The sequence below is a fragment of the Acanthisitta chloris genome, unplaced genomic scaffold (genome assembly GCF_000695815.1).
Source record: "Acanthisitta chloris isolate BGI_N310 unplaced genomic scaffold, ASM69581v1 scaffold5848, whole genome shotgun sequence".
NCBI classification, from domain to species: domain Eukaryota; kingdom Metazoa; phylum Chordata; class Aves; order Passeriformes; family Acanthisittidae; genus Acanthisitta; species Acanthisitta chloris.
Genome location: NW_008686329.1, coordinates 1,580 through 19,882, shown reverse-complemented (window position 1 = coordinate 19,882; position 18,303 = coordinate 1,580). Strand labels below are relative to the sequence as shown.

The 18,303-nt window shown below is 37.8% G+C and overlaps 1 protein-coding gene across 1 annotated transcript; it reads left to right on the top strand.

The window, feature by feature from the left end:
• Window positions 1-3,438: 3,438 nt before the first annotated feature.
• On the top strand, window positions 3,439-17,281 carry ABCB10 (ATP-binding cassette, sub-family B (MDR/TAP), member 10; the record flags this gene model as incomplete). Its single annotated transcript, XM_009080070.1, has 12 exons — window positions 3,439-3,639; window positions 3,983-4,185; window positions 5,457-5,591; window positions 7,182-7,328; window positions 8,090-8,225; window positions 9,619-9,714; window positions 12,255-12,464; window positions 12,729-12,808; window positions 14,079-14,259; window positions 14,491-14,534; window positions 16,060-16,094; window positions 16,698-17,281. Coding segments are annotated over 12 exons (1,760 nt in total), but the record flags the coding sequence as incomplete, so codon positions are not given.
• Between the last annotated feature and the right edge of the window lie 1,022 nt (window positions 17,282-18,303).

Sequence of the window (18,303 nt, the reverse complement as noted above, 5' to 3'; positions counted from 1 at the left end):
CCCTTTATTAATCCAAAACAAACTCATTGTGGCCCAGGGTTTACCAAAAGGAAATGGACTATACTTAATCAGTAAATGTAAAATTAACCACTGCATCTTTCTCCCATAAAAGCACAACTGCAGCGCCCAATCCTTGTGCATGATATGATAATATGGTAGATGTTATTCATCACTGTAAATGTCCTTGTGGAAAGTCAGTTTCTGTTAAGCTGAAAACATCACTGTGTATTAAATAAAACTGCACCAAAAAATGGTAAAGGATGGACGTTCTTGGTTACTGGTAGAAGGGTACTTCTCACAAGTCCAAAGCTTGCCTCTGACCTGCCAGCCCTGATCTTTAAATGAAACCAGTGAAATACTGAAAAGATCTCAGGAGGTAACACTGATAGTTTACTGAATAGTAAAAACTAGCTACTGTGCCCTGTTGCTGGGTTGCTGTGCACTGCCAAATATCATCATAACCTTTTTTTGTCTTTGATTCCTGATTGGTTTGAATGATCTTAATTCATCTGAGATCAGATCTTTATATATATGTTTTTCCTTAAAACAGCCCTTCCCCCAACAGGCTTGCAGCAATTCTTTGGCTTTTTACACTTCCACATACTATACTGGGTGAGAGAATGCTCTGGTAAGAACAGGCAAAATTAGAAACATTCACTCTCTTACGGGTGTTCTCGCACATAGAAAATGGGTTTATGACTCTTCAGAGTTACTTAGTCCATGTTCTGAAGAGAGGTTTCCAATTGCTCTCCCTAGTTATTGCTTGTAAACATCCTGGTTTATTGGTTGGTGACCAATTCCTTGCCCTTGAATGAAGCTGCAGATCTGCTGTCAACAAGCAAGCCCTCATTAGCCTTAACAGAGAGTGTGTTGATTTTAACAGTGATAAAGGTATTGCTTCGTGCAGGGATCTGGATTTCTGTGCACAAAGACAAGCAAAATGTTTGCCTAATCTTTCTAAGAGGGCTGCTCAGCTGCTGCTGCAAGCCAGCTTGTCTTGTCATTCCTTCTGTTGCCACTTTGATGTCCTGGTTTTATAAGTTCTGCTGATCTGCCTCACATTTTCTTTAGTGTCATCTCATAGCCTACAAAAAATATTTACTCTAAAAAATAAATCTTCCAAAATAAACTTTTTATTTGACATAATTTTCTGGGTAACAGAGTAAGCTATGTGAAACTAATACTGTAAACTTTATTCTGACCTTTTTTTCTGTCGGTAACAACCTTCAGCATGACCAAAGTGTCTTCATATCTGGTTGCTGAACACCTCGTACTCCTCCCTTTAGCCAGTTATCACCCTGACAACACAAGAAGAGATAGAATGAGTGTTTGCTGGTTCTTACTTCTTCAATTAGCTAACATTTTGAAACAAACAAATGGCACAAAAACTTTGCACCTGTGCTACTTTTTAGTTGTTCTGCTTGTATAATCAACCTGCATGCGATTTCTGATTAAATTAATAAAGACAGATGTATTGCTTAAGTAGTTCAGTAGTCTTCAGTTTGTTTTAGATTCAGTTAAGGCTGTTGGAAGTAATTACAGTGAAACCTGTGGTAGTTTGAATGAAGAAGAGCTGTAGGTAAATCCAAGCTAGGAAGGTTGTACCCCTAGACAGAGACGGGAGGGGTTTTAGCCATGCAATCCTCTTCCTTCTGTGAATATGTATGTTCATATATCCTGTTCTATCCATAACTGAGTCCATTGTCTGGACTAGTGGACACTGAGCTGCCATGCAGCACTACAATTATAAGCAATGCTTTTGTCCATCTCCAGCTGCCGTGTAGACCAACCAGCAATTCCTGACAGGAAATGACCTGACTTTTGTTGGATTTTTCCCTGCTGCTTCTCAGCTTGAATACACCAGTGCAGTCAGCCTGTTAATAAGGTCACTCGTTAAGTTTTAGCTAGTAACTAATATGCTTATGAGATGTGTCAATGGTATGATTATGTAAGTTTGCAGCAGCAAGTTTTTCTCTTTCTGCTCTAGCTTCTTAGAGTTTTTCTTGTAGCTGCAAGTTAAAGATCCAAGTTCTGTATCTTTCACATTCTTGCTGGCCTGAGTGTTAGCACAAGGGAAGGAGCTCAAACAAGTCTTGAATAAGAACCACAGGCTGCAGGTTGGATGTAACAGCAAGGATAAACTTGTTTGGGCAGTACATGGAGCTTTAGAGCACTGCAGTCCAAGTGTTTGCTTCAGCTGATGGAAGATGCATTTTTCATACCCTGAATTCTTCCTTATAAATGCACAGCTGTATTTACACTTGCAGTAAAAACTGAAACAAAGCTTTCTATGTGTGTATGGAGGTGATAAGAGGCATCAAACCATCTGTGTCAGATGTTAGAAATATTGCTTACAGCTGCTAGGAGGCTGGCTGCTGTCTTCATCAGAGAAGAGTTACAAGAAGCTCAGCAGAATGGAACTAAAATTCAGGCAACTTCAGGACTTTCAGCATAGTGTCTTTTTGCCTTCAAAGGCATTATCTGTTAGTAGTACTGTAGCAATCCTGTGAATGGTTGCTTTAAGTGTGAGGTTGGCTGTTGAAGAATTACGCTGTATAAATGTCATTGTTTGTTGTGGTTTTCATATCAAGTTCGTTCAGTTTTCGGTTAAGATGTGGTTTTTCCCTAGTTCTCAGCCTTATAAGCTTGGCTTGCCTTTGTAGAATTATACTCTGTTCCTGCCTCAAGAAATTTCTTTGCAGATTAAAGTTCAAAAGGCTAAGTCTTGTTCCAGTGGGATTATCCTACTCTGTGATGCACCTGCAAACATTTACACAGGTTATTCCATGGGTGATCCTGCCACTGAAATTCAGGAACTCTGCTCATCAGAAAATGTACTTCAAATTAAAACTTAGGATATTTTTCTTTTAGACCAACAATAGTAAAGAGTAAAACAAAATGAATGCTTATCAATTGTCAGTTGAGTAAATCAAGTGGGTTTTAGTTTTTCTTTCCCCCCCCCCCTCCCAATAAAATTGCATGGCTTAGAGGGTTCTCAGATCAGATCTTTACTTCAGTTCATTGCTATCTCAGAAACAGACTACTGGAAGCTTTAATACAAGCATGAATAATAAACCCCAAACCAAATAGGAACTGACTGATGGTGTGTGAGAATTTGGTAACTGTTAATGCTCTCTAAGGTTGGCATCTGTGGAAAATTAATGTTTTTGGATGGTGCTGTGGAAGATTAGACAGAAGAAGCAATTCCAGGACTGTGATTGTATACAGAGGCTTTCAGAGTCTCAAAATGTATCTCACCTAAGTTAATTTATAGAGTGACATAAAATACCCTGTTCAGAACTGGGCCTGAAAGATTGCTGATTGTTTCAAGTGACACTCACAAGCTCAACAGAAGTTTCAAATGAAAAAATGATTTAATTTGTACTATTAATGATCTTCTGAGTTCAGCCTAATTTTCCTTTTCTTGTGGATTTGCAGCTGCTGTTGGCTTTCTGGCGGTTTCCAGTGTCATTACCATGTCAGCCCCTTTCTTTTTGGGGAAAGTTATTGACATTATTTATACAAATCCCAGCGAGGATTTCACTGACAGCCTGACCAGCCTGTGTGCCTTGCTGAGCGGAATCTTTTTATGTGGTGGTGCTGCTAATGCTACTCGTGTCTACCTCATGCAGACTGCAGGTAAAAACAGAAGAACAAGTGGTACTGAGAGTCATCTTCATTTTTGCAGAGACAGGATATCTAATGATCTCAAATAAATTCTTACCACTGGCTGAGAGATCCCATTGGATCAGTAGCTTTTTTTTTTTTTAACAGATCAAAGGTAAACTAACAGTGCAAAGTATGCTGGAATAATGATTCATTTTTATTTACTATTATGTGGCATCTTAAAAATTACTCTCTTCTGGTGTATTAAAACCCTGTAATGTGACTTGTTTGGTGCTGTGTAATCTTGCGATTTTTATTTGTTGATGTGTGTGTAAAGTCTTATGTACCATGCTTGACTGGATTCTGTTTCTGGCAGGACAAAGAATTGTGAAACGTTTGAGAACAACCATGTTCTCCTCTATTCTGAAGCAAGAAACCGCCTTTTTTGACAAGACCAGAACAGGAGAGCTGATAAATCGCTTATCTTCAGATACAGCTCTCTTGGGCCGTTCAGTGACTGAGAATCTTTCGGATGGGCTGAGGGCTGGAGCACAAGCATCTGTGGGGGTTGGAATGATGGTATGGTGTTTGTTTCCCTGCTTGACACTTCTGGTAGTTTCATATTTGTTTCAGTTCTGTTACAGTTGTGTGACCATGGATGCAAATGGATTTCATTTGTGGTCTACAATAGATGCATGGATCTATTGCAGTAGATGATGTGCCTGTACCTGCTTCATGTTTACTCAGACAAAATTTGGCAGATGAAGGACTGAAATGACCTACTGTTGCTGCCCAAAGTTATCAAGCAAAGTATAATAGGCAATAGCTTAATTCCATTCTATCTTGATGGCAATTATCTTAAATGAAGGTGTGGTAATTTCTGCTGTCTATCTGGAGATAAAAGCACATAGCAAAAAGTCTCCTCGTAAAAATAATCTTCCAATATCGACATTATTAGAAACTGCTAAGAGTTTCCATTATGAAGCTTTAAAGCATTAATAATTTGTCACTGATAAGCATTATGGCTCTCTGTATTTATCTAATCAAATAGAGCTTACGGTTTTATCTTACCATAGATTAAATGAAATAACTTTATATAAGGCATTCTGCTCAGAAATGCTGTCATGATGCAGTGCTAAGAGGTGCACTCTAAAAGCTTGTTCAGAAAGAAGAGACTGCTATGAAATAATTATGAAGCCTGTCAATTGTGTCGAGTTTGAATTTTTTCTAGGGATTTTTGTTTCCAACACAGAAAGCAAGATGAAATGAAAGCACATTATATCCAATTTCAGTAAATCTTATGAAGAGATCCTCTTTAGGAGCTTTGATGGTGATTGTTACAAGTGATAAGGTTGGCAGCAGTAAATTAAATACATTGTTCTACCCCTTTGTGGGTGGTAGGAGGTACTGGTGACCCCATCTGTTCCTCAGTTGCCCAGAAGTAGCGTATGGTATTTCTCTGTTCAAACTTTCTGTATTACACCATCTATTTAATAGTTGTGAAAGCGCTTTAGAAACTGCATAATAGCTTATGTCTTTCAGCGTCCCCAAGAGATTTCCTGGTAGGCCTGTTTACTGTCAGGTTAAGATACTTGACTAAGACCACACAGTGAACCAGTGAGAAAGCTAGAAATGAAATCCAGACTGCTTTGTTTATATTCCTTTGTTGTAACCATGGGATAATTCCTAAATGCTGTGGAGGAATGGATAGTTTGCCTGGAAAAAATAAAACATGATAAATGAAAGCATGGCAGCACTAAATTACAATCCTACTAGTTCTAGAAAACTCTAGCAAGGGAAGTTGCACTTCATTCGAACACTAATTCCTGACACATACCTTGTTCTTCTAGTTCTTTGTGTCTCCTAGCCTTGCTGCATTTGTTTTGAGTGTTGTGCCACCCTTGGCTGTCCTGGCTGTGATTTATGGAAGATACTTGCGAAAAATTACTAAAATGACCCAAGATTCTCTTGCCGAAGCAACACAGGTAATGTTTTAACGTTTCTAGTTAACTTCAAAGTTGCTCTAGTATATTTAGGTTAATATCTCTGAAGTTACGGATCTTCTGAAGATAATTGTACTGTTTGTTGCCCTAAGCCATGCTGAACTTGTAGTTTTGCATCTTCTGATGAAAGTATGAAAGGTAAAAGTCAGTAAGACTTTTTCATAGATCTCAAAACCAACCACGTTTCTGTTGCCATAAGGACATGGTGTGCGGATACTAGGCCTTGTGTATTTGGAAATGTAGGAAAGGATAAAGAGGTTAGGGTTTAGCCTTGTGAGAACAAAAAACATCATCCTGTGAAGTCCTGTGTAATTTGGTACCTGGGTTTGGAAAACACTTCTCTTGGATTACTGTTATGAGTTTAAAGCCATCAGAAGCATCCTAGATGGGCACTTGGCTTGCTAACATGTGCTTCTCTGGCATCCATCCCTGACACTTGACTTTATTGTCAGCTCTTTAGTGTTTATGAGGCTTGACATCTCTCAAACTTTTCTGGGCACCTCAGCACATACCCAGATATATGGGAGGAAAGTAGAGGAATCTGTTGTTTCTTAAGAAGGCTGTTGTGGAGGAACTTTCATTGTGTTTGCTTACCACACTGAAATATTTCCAAGTACTATCAGAGAACAGTAGTGACCTTTTCCTCAAAGCCTGAGGGTGGAGAATTGTAAAGCATAGAAATACAATTAGGAAGTTCTAGTTAAAATAGTCACGGTTGTCAGCTGTTATAAACTTGGAAAGTCCTTTGTAGGAATTCTGCAATTTGACAGTGCAGAGGGAAGATCAGCCCCCTTTCTGTTTGTCTTCCTCATGCTGTGTTGAAGGGAAGCTCCTGCCTTTGTAAACCAGGTGTGGGACTTCACATGAACAAGCAATTTTTGTGTTCCATTCAAAGTTTTAAGTTGAATGGAGGATGGAAGAAGGGGAATTATTTTATTATATCATATTTTTTTACTTACAAAAGGGGGCCTTGTTTTTTGTGAGGCCTTCCCAATGTCCATTAACAACTTAGTGTAATTGGTTACAATTGAGGTATTTTAGAATTATTACTTTGCTGTTTAGAAGTTAAAATACTGAGTTGAAAAGAGACATTAGTAGCTGGGCTAAATTGATTCCCAGTGTTGCTTTGATCAAATGAGTGGAATTGTTTTAGGAAATAACTGCAGGCTTTTTTTGCATGATTTAGTGTAGAATAGAATATTCTTTATATTTCCCCTCCCCAAGTTGTTATTGCAAATTATTGTGAGTGGTAATTTTCCTCTGGGTGTTGTTCGCATCAAATTTTTTCACCCTACTTTAATATTTTTCTGCCTGTGCTGGCACTTTAGACCATCTTGAAGTTCTATTTAAACTGCCTAGGCATGCAGTTTACTTCTAACTTAATACAGCTGAAAAAAAAAAACCAAAAAGGGGAAGGGTGTTGAGGAGAGGAAAGCATGAGAAATTTTCAGTGATATCCGAAGGTAGGGAGATTAGTGTAGTGCTATTGGTTTAACTTTCACATGTTCTGTAATATGAACATTTCAAACTGTGTGTCTCTGTGCATTTGTTTTGTTTTTTGCCTCAATGTAGTTGGCCGAAGAGCGTATCGGGAACTTAAGAACTGTTCGAGCTTTTGGGAAAGAAGTGGCTGAAATGGAGAAGTATACAAATAAAGTGGATTATGTGCTACAGCTGGCTAAAAAAGAAGCACTAGTTCGGGCAGGCTTCTTCGGAGCAGTAAGTATCTTTTGATGAAAGTAAACCAACCGTGTTATGCCAGGTGTCCATTGTTTTAAAATTCACGAGGATACCTATAAATCTGCAAATAATTTAATTTAGTATAAATTGAACCGACATAGATTTTAGACATATGTCAGTCTAAATTGCTGTGAAACTGCACCTCAAAATGCAGTGGTATGATAAAAGACACTCTAAGTCTCTATTTCTTCCTCACGCCCCATAGCTGAGGACAACTTATCTGTAGGCCACAGCTCCTATTCAAGGAACGAAACCAGTGAAAACCTTCCCCCTCTCTTAGCATTTTACAGGTTTGGCTCCCTGATGAGATGAGCACCAATGCAAAGGAAGTGGGGGAATATTCAGGTGCTGGAGGGAGGGTTATTCTGTGTTTTTTTCATAACTGTTTGCTTAATCGTATTCTAAAACTGCAACATAACTGCAAACTATCAACTCCTCCTCTTCAATAGTGGTTGAGAATAATGTTTGGTGTTCCTTTCTATCTTGGGGGGAAAGGGAAAAAAGCCCCAAAGCAACCAAAAAGAGTTGCTTGCTTTTTGAACACTTGTTGGATAGCACCGTGCAGTGCCTCTGGATGTCTGGCTGGCTGTTGGCTGGGTTTGCTTTAGAATTGTTGAATTTAACTCAGTCCTCTAAAAACATGGATACACATAGTGTGGGAGTTCTTTTTATTAAAAGCAAAATTCTGAAATAACATTTTAGAGGATGAAATTTAAGATGCCTTTTCCTCTTTTTCTTAGACTGGCCTTTCTGGAAACATAATTGTCCTCTCAGTCTTATACAAAGGAGGATTACTAATGGGCAGTGCCTACATGACAGTTGGTGAACTCTCATCTTTCCTAATGTATGCTTTCTGGGTTGGAATAAGCATTGGAGGTATGGAATGAGAAATTAGATCTTCTTCACTTCAAAGCATTAGTCAGTATGGGGTCAGGAGGGAAAGTTGTTCTTAAAAGGTCTGGCTTTCTTAAAAAGTCTCTTCAAAATGATCTTCCCAAGAAATCATACTTTTTTTCCCTTGAAGAGTTAATGAAGAGAGTAATTTATAAATTAATCTGAAATAAGCCTTCCATTTTCCCAAAAGAATACAGAGGGTTTTTTCAATGTGTGCATTCAACAGATATATATTACTTTAATTTTCTATAGATCTAAAACAAGATACTTGCCATATTGTGTAAAGAAATAATACTGATATTGTATTTTTTATGAAATATGTGGGTATGTGTTAAACATACTCTGTTTAGAAAGGCACATAGAATTTAGCTGTAATTCAGTTTGGAGTGTCCTGAACAGGAAGAGTAAACAAAGTGCCCCCAGAACACTGCACTCTGGTGCTAATCTTCTGGTTTTCCTTGCTGACTGGCTCCTTGAAGCTCAGACTCTGTAATCTACTGGCCCAGAAGCAAGCTGTTCATCTTTCTGACAGTGCTGTCTTCACAGCTGCATACAGGCAAAAATGAAGATAAGGTGCTTTGAAGTTTGCCAGCTTATTGGAAATGTTCTTTTAAATGAGTCTGTTGCTTCTGAGAGACAGAGAGGGCAATGCAGTTTGCCTGAACTCTTCTTTTTCAAGACTAAATCTGATACCATGGGAAGCACGAAGACGTGCCTGAGGGCAAAATTTACAAAACCTGCTTCCTTGTATATCAGGATTTCAGTGGCATCCATTCCAACTACCGAACGCCCTTTCTTCTCTGCTTAAATCATCCAGGTTTGGTCAATGGACAGATACCTGTCACTTGGAAAATATGGGGCAAATTAAATTAAGAAACAGGACATTTTATATTTATGTTTTGTTCCATTATTGGTTCCATGTTGGTTTCTGTGTTTATTTCATCTGCAAAGCCCTTCAGCCCAGCCAGCTCCAAGATGATTCACACAGCTGCTACGAGCTGGGACTCAGTACTACACGTAGGCCTTGTCCTTAGCTTTTGCGTTCTCCAGTAATGCTTGAAGGGCACTGACTTGGTAGGCATATTTCTTTACATCATCCATTCTCCACATAGCTCCTCAAGCATCAGTTCAGCCTTAGGTTTGGTTTCTTCAGAATGATTTTACAGATGTAAATTAGAATGGTGAATAAGGGTTATCAGTAGCTCTCAAGTGAGACTAGATAGCATTTACATCAGCATGTTTGACTGTGTCTGAGTAAAAGATCCCCTACACATCTGATACTTCAATGCTGCTGCTGAGAAGTATAATGCTAGTTTTATCTCTGCAATGTCTTCCATTCCTATGGATGCATAATGCTCTTCTGCTTTTTGTTTAGGTCTAAGTTCCTTTTATTCTGAGCTAATGAAGGGACTAGGTGCTGGTGGACGTCTTTGGGAACTGATTGAAAGGAAGCCCCAATTTCCATTTAACGGTGAGTTCTTGATTGGTGACTGTTCATAGTTTGATTTTTTTCTCTTGTGGGTCACCAGTACTTCAGAAGGATGTGTGTAATACTTGAAGATAGTACTGACTTACCTGCTTTTGAAAGAAACTAGATACAGTGGTAATTTTTCTGACATTTTCTAAGTAGGAAAGAAATGATGAAAATTTTCTTTAATCAAACATTTTTGAAGCTGAAAATTTGGCCTAATTAATTTGGCTTAATTAATGTTTCATTAATTCAGAATGTTATTTTAAATATATTGCTTTGAAAGTTGTGTGACTGGAACATGCTCATTTCTAGCTTCTTGGAATATTTTTTTCATGCCATCACCACTTCCTCTTGGATCAGCTTTAGAGTGAAAAGACTGGAATGAAGAAAAAGAAGGGGAGGGAGGAGCTCTAAGACAGCTGTGTCTCATATTTCTACTGAAAGGTTGACTGTGCTCATCTCTAAAGACTAAGAAATTACCCCTCTGAAAAGAGAAGCTTTCAAAACCAGGTGGTTTTCATTAAGAGTATTTCAAGCTTGAATGTTTCATACTGATCCAGTGAAAACAGCTCCTTAGTAAGACATGTTGATTTGGAACCTAACTTGCAAACAGACAGTTTAAGGCGTTTCAGCAACACATACCAAACTGAATTTTTGAGTTCTTCTGCCATAGGAATGAGGGACTGAGATGTGACTGCAGAATAAAAGGAAGGAAAGGATGGAGCTGAGATTGGGAGTCCTGCTTCTTGGGAGAGTGTGGATGTCCAAGTACAACAGGTGCTGGTTTTGGAATCATTTGCACCTCTCTCAGTAGTAGTACCCACATTTTTTTATTTCAAGGAAATCCAGCTGTTGCTGGAAACAACAAATATCCTGGGAACAAATTATGTCCTTTTTTTCCCTGGATCTAAAATCCAAACAAGAAACGAGTATATAGCTTTTAGTTATTTTTACAGTAATACATACAGAGGAAGGACTTGTGGTATCAAACTTCCTGTATTGCAGCAGATTTCGGTGGTTCAGGCCATGGGATAGACTGTGCAATAACTGGAACTGAGACTAAAGATAAGCAATTATTTGTTAATGTGGTAATAGTAAGGATTGTGTTGATAGCATGGGATTTAGCAAATACATTTCTTTTCCAAAAAGGAAGTTTACAGACCACTGTGCTTTTACCTAACAAGAAAGTTACAGTGTGTTTGTCCACAGGGTAAAGTCAAGGAAGCAGTCTGGAATTGTATGCTCTTGCCTTTGCCATTTCAATGCTACTACCACTAAACCAAAAGCCTGGAGAAGAGATGGGAATCCAGCAAAAAGAAAAGCAAACTAAATTATCTGTTCTAGGAATGGCAGAACTAGTGAAATCTTGATTGCTATGGATGGGTGTCTGCAATTCCTATCCAGTTACTGTTTAACTAAACATGGGCCTGTGCTACCATGTGCTGTGGCTAGTTAGGGGATTACTTGTGTGCTGCATCTGAAAAGAATTAGGGGTCTGAGTTGCATGTCTTTAGCATGAACAAACACGACTCAAGTGTTGATCTAGTGCTGCCAGTTTTCACAAAACTGGTAGGAACTTTTTCAGTGAGACTGTCGTTCAGGAATGCAGCTGCACTGTCCAGTTAGCTTGCTTTGTATGTGTATGTGTCACTGGGATTTAACAGGGCTTGAACAAACTGTGTGTCTTTGTCTTATCTATTTACAAGCTTTTTCTAGTACTGATATTTTTAAAGATAATTATTTGAATCAAATGCTGTGTTCCAGAATGAATCTGGTTTTATTTAACTTTAGTAGTAATTAATTCATGGTGGTTTGTTATGGTATTTCACAACCTGAAGTTTTAGTTTCGGTGAACTGCTTCCTGAGAGTTAAGCCTCTGATTGGTCTTCGAATACACTGTTGTCCTGAATTTATTTAAATATACTTTCCACTTCAAAGAGAAAATAAAGCTAAATGGCCATTAGTGCAACAAACCTAGCAGTAGCTTTATTCCGGTGACAGCCTCTGCTTAAAAGCTACCCAGTTAATAGGCAGTGGAGAAGGAACTGCTCTTGTGCAAAGAGGAGGGTGTTTCAGGTGACTTTTGTGGCTCGGTGAAAGGGCAACAAGTGATTTGCAGTGTTTGTCTTCTGTGGTAACAGGACTTTGGTCTTCACCAATGCCATTTTATTTCATTGCTCCTAATTGACAAAGCTTAATTGTCTATCTTATGTTTAAAAATTGTGATAATTCTATGAGAAGTGAACATTGTTAGTTGTTAGGTATTAGCAAGATGCAAATTCTCCCTTTTACTGTAGGTAGCCTAGAGGTTCAGTGCTGGTGAACAACCTGAAATAGCATTCAGGAATGAGTGGTGTACCATGCTGATTCACTCATGGCTGAAATATAACCCCTGTGGTTCTGAATTGTGGCTTGCAGCTATCCATAGATTGAATGTGGAGATAGATGTTTCTGGTGGGTGTCTGTAAAGCAAGTTCTAGGAGGGCTGAGCTAATTTTTGTTTCTGTTCATGTTTCTTTATTTTATTCTTTATCATATAGAGGGAATCACATTAGGCAAAGACACATTCAGAGGTGCTTTGGAATTCAAAGATGTTGAGTTTGCATATCCAACGCGTCCAGAAGCATCAATTTTCAAAGATTTTAGCCTTTCCATTCCAGCTGGCTCTGTTATGGCTCTGGTTGGCCCAAGTGGTACAGGAAAATCAACTATTATATCCCTTCTGCTGCGGCTGTATGATCCTATCTCAGGTATGTTTTATGTATTGCTCTCATCTGTGACAATTAATGCTTTCCATCTGAGATACACTTTATAAACAGTTGGAGTTCCTGTGCTTAAGGTCTGTATTTCCCTCTGGGGTATATGGTTACCTTGTGGTGGTGCCTGCATAGGTTTGCACTTCTGATTCACCAGTGTAGTGTGTGACTCATCATGGGTCGTTGTTCTCAACTGCTCTCTCTGTCTCTTTTCAGTATGTGTCAAACACACTTGACTTTACTGTTGCTCATTTTAAGGTACTATCACTGTTGATGGTTTTGATATCCGTCAGTTAAATCCACTGTGGTTCAGGACAAAGATTGGAACAGTAAGTCAGGTAAGGAAAAAATAATTTCAAGTGGATAAAATAATTTTGTTCCCTAGCAACCTACAAACTCTGGAAGTACAGAGAGATGTTCAATGGTCTCTTAAAACTAAACTGTCTAACCAATTAAAATATGTATGTTCATTCCTTTATCTCCCCAGGTGCTTCACAGTGCACTTAACTGTTAGGTTGATGTTCTGATTAAAACATAAGGATAACTGAGTAAATGTTGCATTTCAAAGCCACTTCTTTATGTAATAATGCCACCAAAAGCTCTTGTGCAAAAATTATTTCCCTGTTGGCACATTAGCACTTTTCTTTTTGAAGAAATGTATTCCAATTCAATAGCCAGGAGGAGATTCATACTGGTATTCATACTATAGCATGTCTCTGTTTTATAAACAGAGCAGACTTAACATTGTTTCAGACATTTTCCCATTGTACAGCACTTCTCTTATCTCCCAGTTCTCTGTTTCAGGCTTTAATATAAATTAAATGCGCAAAATGCCATAAAATCTTTGTAGAGGTTAAGAGGAGAATCATCACTGTTGCAAATCAGCGAACAGTTTGGGTTAGAAGTGACCTTTGAATTTCCTCTACTCCAACCCCCCTGCAATGAGCAGGGCCATCTTTAGCTAGATCAGGTTACTCAGAGCCCCATCCAGCCTGATGTTTAATGTTTCCAAGGATGGGACATCCACCACCTCTTTGGACAACCAGTTCCAGTGTTTCACTACCTTCATTGTTAAAAAATGCCTTCCTTATATCTAATCTAAACCAGCCCTACTTTAGTTTAAAGTCATTACACCTTGTCCTATCACAGCAGGTCCTGCTAAAAAGTTGGTCCCCATCTTTCTTATAGCTCCCTTTTTAAGCACTGAAACATCATAATAAGGTCTCCTGGAGCCTTCTCTTCTCCAGGCTGAACAACCCCAACTCTCTCAGCCCTTCCTCACAGGAGAGGTGCTCCATCCCTCCCATGATGATGATATGTGGCAAAGTACAAAGGAAGGTTTTCTGATGTTTGAATGTATAGCTCTTGCCAAACTCCTCAAATATTAGGAATTGAGAGTTATGTTTTGTTAGTTAAAAAAAGCAACTTATTTTTAATTGGTTTTCACTGCCCATTTTGCTGTTGGATGATTTTTTATATTTGTTTTTAATTCATTAACTCTAGCTTAATATCCTTTGTATGGATATTGTGAAATTTATGTTATTTGAGATACAAGACATGCATATAATTACAGATCTGCCATATTAGTTATGTGTTTCAATTTGTCAGGAACCCGTTCTGTTCTCCTGTTCTATTGCTGAAAACATTGCCTATGGTGCAGAGGATCCTTCTACTGTGACTGTAGAGGAAATTCAGAAAGTTGCTGAAATAGCTAATGCTGCTAGTTTTATCCGAGATTTTCCAAAAGGGTTTGACACTGTAGTTGGAGAAAAAGGCATTTTGCTTTCAGGTACGTTTTTATGTTGCTTATTTTAAAAATCTTGATGCTGTGAAGTAAAAATTTTGCTATTTTTTGTTACCACTTTTTTCTCCAAGTAAGTAAGTATTAAAAGAATCCCCTCTACATGTCCATTCCCCTCTAAAGTACATGGGCCTAATTTTGCTCTGCCCAGGTATTCAGTTAAAATTACTTCACATCTGGTTTTCTATTTCAATTGACTGATTTATTTTTCCCCCCCAGGTGGACAGAAGCAACGAATTGCGATTGCTCGAGCTCTGCTCAAGGTAAGCCATCACCCGAACAGCAATTTAGCTACTTTGTGGGGAGGCAGGAAAAGTTAAAAAGCAGGATGTCTTTCAATGGGAGAGGGAGAAAAAATATTTTTATGAAGAAAACTGTCTTTTACATTAATGAAGTTTGAAAGGGCTGAGTGGCCTAACTAAAGACAACTTACTTAATCAAAATTATTTGTGCTTCTTCCTGTCTTTCAGTCAGGTTTTTTGATAGTTCTTAGCAAGACTGATGTTAAATCACTATATAATGGCTCACTTTCATAAGAGCAGGTCAAGGATGAAGGAAGACTTTAAGAATGTGGTGCTAATAAACTCATATATGACACTTCTGTCTCTGTGTTCAGATCTCTGTCATTCGTGAGTTGATTTTTCTGGGTTGCCGTTTACTAGCACTTTGGATGCCCTGTCTAAGCTTTGAGGGGAGGTGGCCTGGATTTGGGACAAGATAATATTTCAGGCACAATGTGGTGTCATTTTTCTCTTCAAAGATTGCCATGAGTCTATCTTTAGGGCAGGGTCTCTGCTACACAAATTTGAGGAGGCTTCTGATGATCAGAAGGACAGGGACAGCCACAGGGCCTCACAGGGAGGCAGTTTGGTGCTGATGCTCAGCTGAAAGTTTTGACCCTTGCTGGATCCAGTTTATATCCATGTTAAGCCACACAGGTCTTTACAGCATCCTAGCATGCCCAGCTCTGCTAGATTAATAGGAATTTCATTGTACCAGTTCTTTTACTACAAATACTGAAATGCTGATTGCATTTTAGGTCATGCATTCTATATAGTTCATGGGATTAGGGACTTTATTTTGCGGGGGAAAAAGAAAAAGGTTGTAAAAAATAAATGAGTAGTTGATATACTGGGGTAGTTTGGGATGCAGTGGAGTCCCCTCTCTCCCAAATAAAGTCTAAAGCTTTTGCTCTCAGCTTTTATCAAGGAAGTTTGGGTTATGTACTGTAATTCAGAAGAGAATTCTTCTAAGGAATTCAAGTGCTGGCAAATTTAAACAAATATTTAATTGGGAAGAGTTCTTAAACACTAGTTCCTAAGTACTATGTATTTCATATGTGGCTGAAATCGTACTTGTTGGTAGGGTTTTGTTACTTTCTGTTACTAGACTGTTATATACAGCAGACTGACTGCAAGCAGAGGGTAGCTGAGCCTCTGTGAGAGACCCACACAGGAGCAGTAAAGAGGCAATTGAACTTTTGACGACAGTGCTGCCAAGTATTGCATTAGAAATCATCTCCCACCATTAGTTTGTCTTTCAAATAGTTAACCAGTAATAGTATTCTAGTCTGGAAAATTTGAAGATGGACGAGTGTTGTTTCTGTGTTGTCCTCTTAGCATTTAGATTTCTTAACAGTAATGCTTTGAACCACACTCAGTTCTTTTGATGAAGTAAACAAGTACACTTACTTGGAGTTTTAAGCTATATGAATCCTATTCTCTATTGATATAAATATTCAGATCTTGTTTAATTGTTATTATAACCATATTTTACTTTCTTCTTCAGAATCCTAAAATTCTTCTGTTAGATGAAGCCACAAGGTAAGAAAGAAGTGAAATAGAAATTATGTACCTGTAAAACTCAGATTTGGGAGCTGTTCTCTCTTTCATTCTCTGCATGCCCTTGCACAAATTATCTAGCCCCTTACTGTTCTTTACCCATGAAAAGGAATGTGCCTTCTAGAATGTGTGACATGGTTAGGAGACCTATGATAAAAGCTGTTTATGTAAAGCAGAAAGGATAGCTGGTACATTGTGTGGTCATTTTTAATGAAGTTAAATTTCTATTATGCAACTTGATTTTTGAAACAGCTATTTAAAGCTTTTTTGTATCTTTAGTTTAAATTTAGACCTTAGTGTCAAAAGGATATGATTATACTGCAGTGTAACTGATTTTCTTCCACTGAATTAATTTAGTGTTATTTCTCCATGCTTATTTTTGGATATGAGAATAATGTAATGCCTACAACTTGGATGTGAGCACTCAGCATATTCACAAAGCTGCTGCAGTTCCAGTGGTTCATCTCACCAACAATAGAGAGGGTTTGCAGCTTTAGCAAAATAAGCCTAATACATACCAAGCTAATGTGTCCTGAAATAACAAATATCCCCCTCTCTCCCATCCCACTTTCCATTTCTTACTAGTGCTTTGGATGCTGAAAATGAATATCTAGTGCAAGAAGCTCTGGACCGGCTAATGGAAGGGAGGACAGTCCTAATTATTGCTCATCGTCTGTCTACTATTCAAAATGCTGATTTTGTCGCAGTCCTTGGCCAGGGTAAAATTCTTGAATGTGGAAAACATGAGGAACTACTTGCAAATCCAGATGGACTTTTCAGGAAACTAATGCAGAAACAAGCTTTTCTTCAGAACAGTGATACTTTTGCATTAGATCTACAATCCAGAGAAAAGGACATATTAAAAGAAAATGTATGAGAGAATGTATTAGAGACTACAAAGACTATAACTTATGTTTCAGTTATGTAAATGTTATATTTTTCCAAAATGTACAAAATATTCTTTTGAAACTTAAATGTGTTTAAACTTTTTATTGAAAGCTTTTTAATAATTATTGCAACTTTTAAAAATATATATCATGGTGAGATAATTTCAGTGTATAGATTTTTCTGCTTTGTGTTACATCAAGACCATTTAGAATCTTGTTTGCTGTAATGCACTGTATGACAATGTGCTGCATTCTCAAGTAAATTCAGTATTTTAAAGGTAATTAAATGACAATCTTGTAGTTTTCATATCATTGTCTTTCTCTTTTCAGGGCACTTTTGTATTTTGTGACGGTCAGTGGTCTTAAAATGTTGGAATCCAAAATTGCCTGACACTTACCCTGAAAGTTCTGTCTGACTTTCACTGTACTGTCCTTCCAGTTACTGTTTGTTCTGAAATGTGATTCTGTGTTCTGAACTTGATTATGATCCCCATCTACAGTTCCTGTAAAGAATTACATATAAGAACACAATTTAGAGAGTATGAGAGGATGAGTTGGAGGAAAGTTCAATAAAACCCAAACAAACCTAACAAAAAAAGCTGCCTAACAAAAAACCTTTACTTCAGGACAAAGGAAGTGTGTTAGTATATGAAGTCAGCATAGGAAAATCTAAAAATTTGCATGTATTTTCTTCCCTTTTCTGTATTCCCATTTCTTTAGTTTCACTTCCTTTCTAAGATGACATCCAAAAGAATATGCCCTTATATATGTATGTTTTTGTGCATTTTCAAGGCGTAAGTTTTGTATTGTTAATTAAAGTCATAGAAATGATGAGTTTTGCCTAACTACTTTATTAAAACAACTAGTAAACTGCCTTCTTGAGGGCAACTAGTAAACTAATAGCATCACATTAATTCAAATAACTGCAGTTACTCAAATTAGGTGGCAGTGAGGAGTAGGCTTCATGTTTCTAATTTAAGAGTCTCTTTCAATAGAATCTCTCTAGACTTTCTGAAGATGCAAAACCCAGCAAGGTAATTTAAATAGCTAGAAACTTTGCAGGTCACATTAAAACTCATCTATACTAAGAAATCTTGTTGCTGGAAAACCTTATTGGTAATAGATGAGATGCCTAGTGCTGGGAAAGCTTAAAATGTTTATCTAATGCACCATTAATGGCACTTAGTGGAATGTAGTGAAAACAGTAGAGAGATCCATGTACTAGGGAATGAAAATAAAATTACATGTAATTTTATCTTGTGATATACTTTGCCTAGAAATAGATGTTTTACTAAAGATATTGC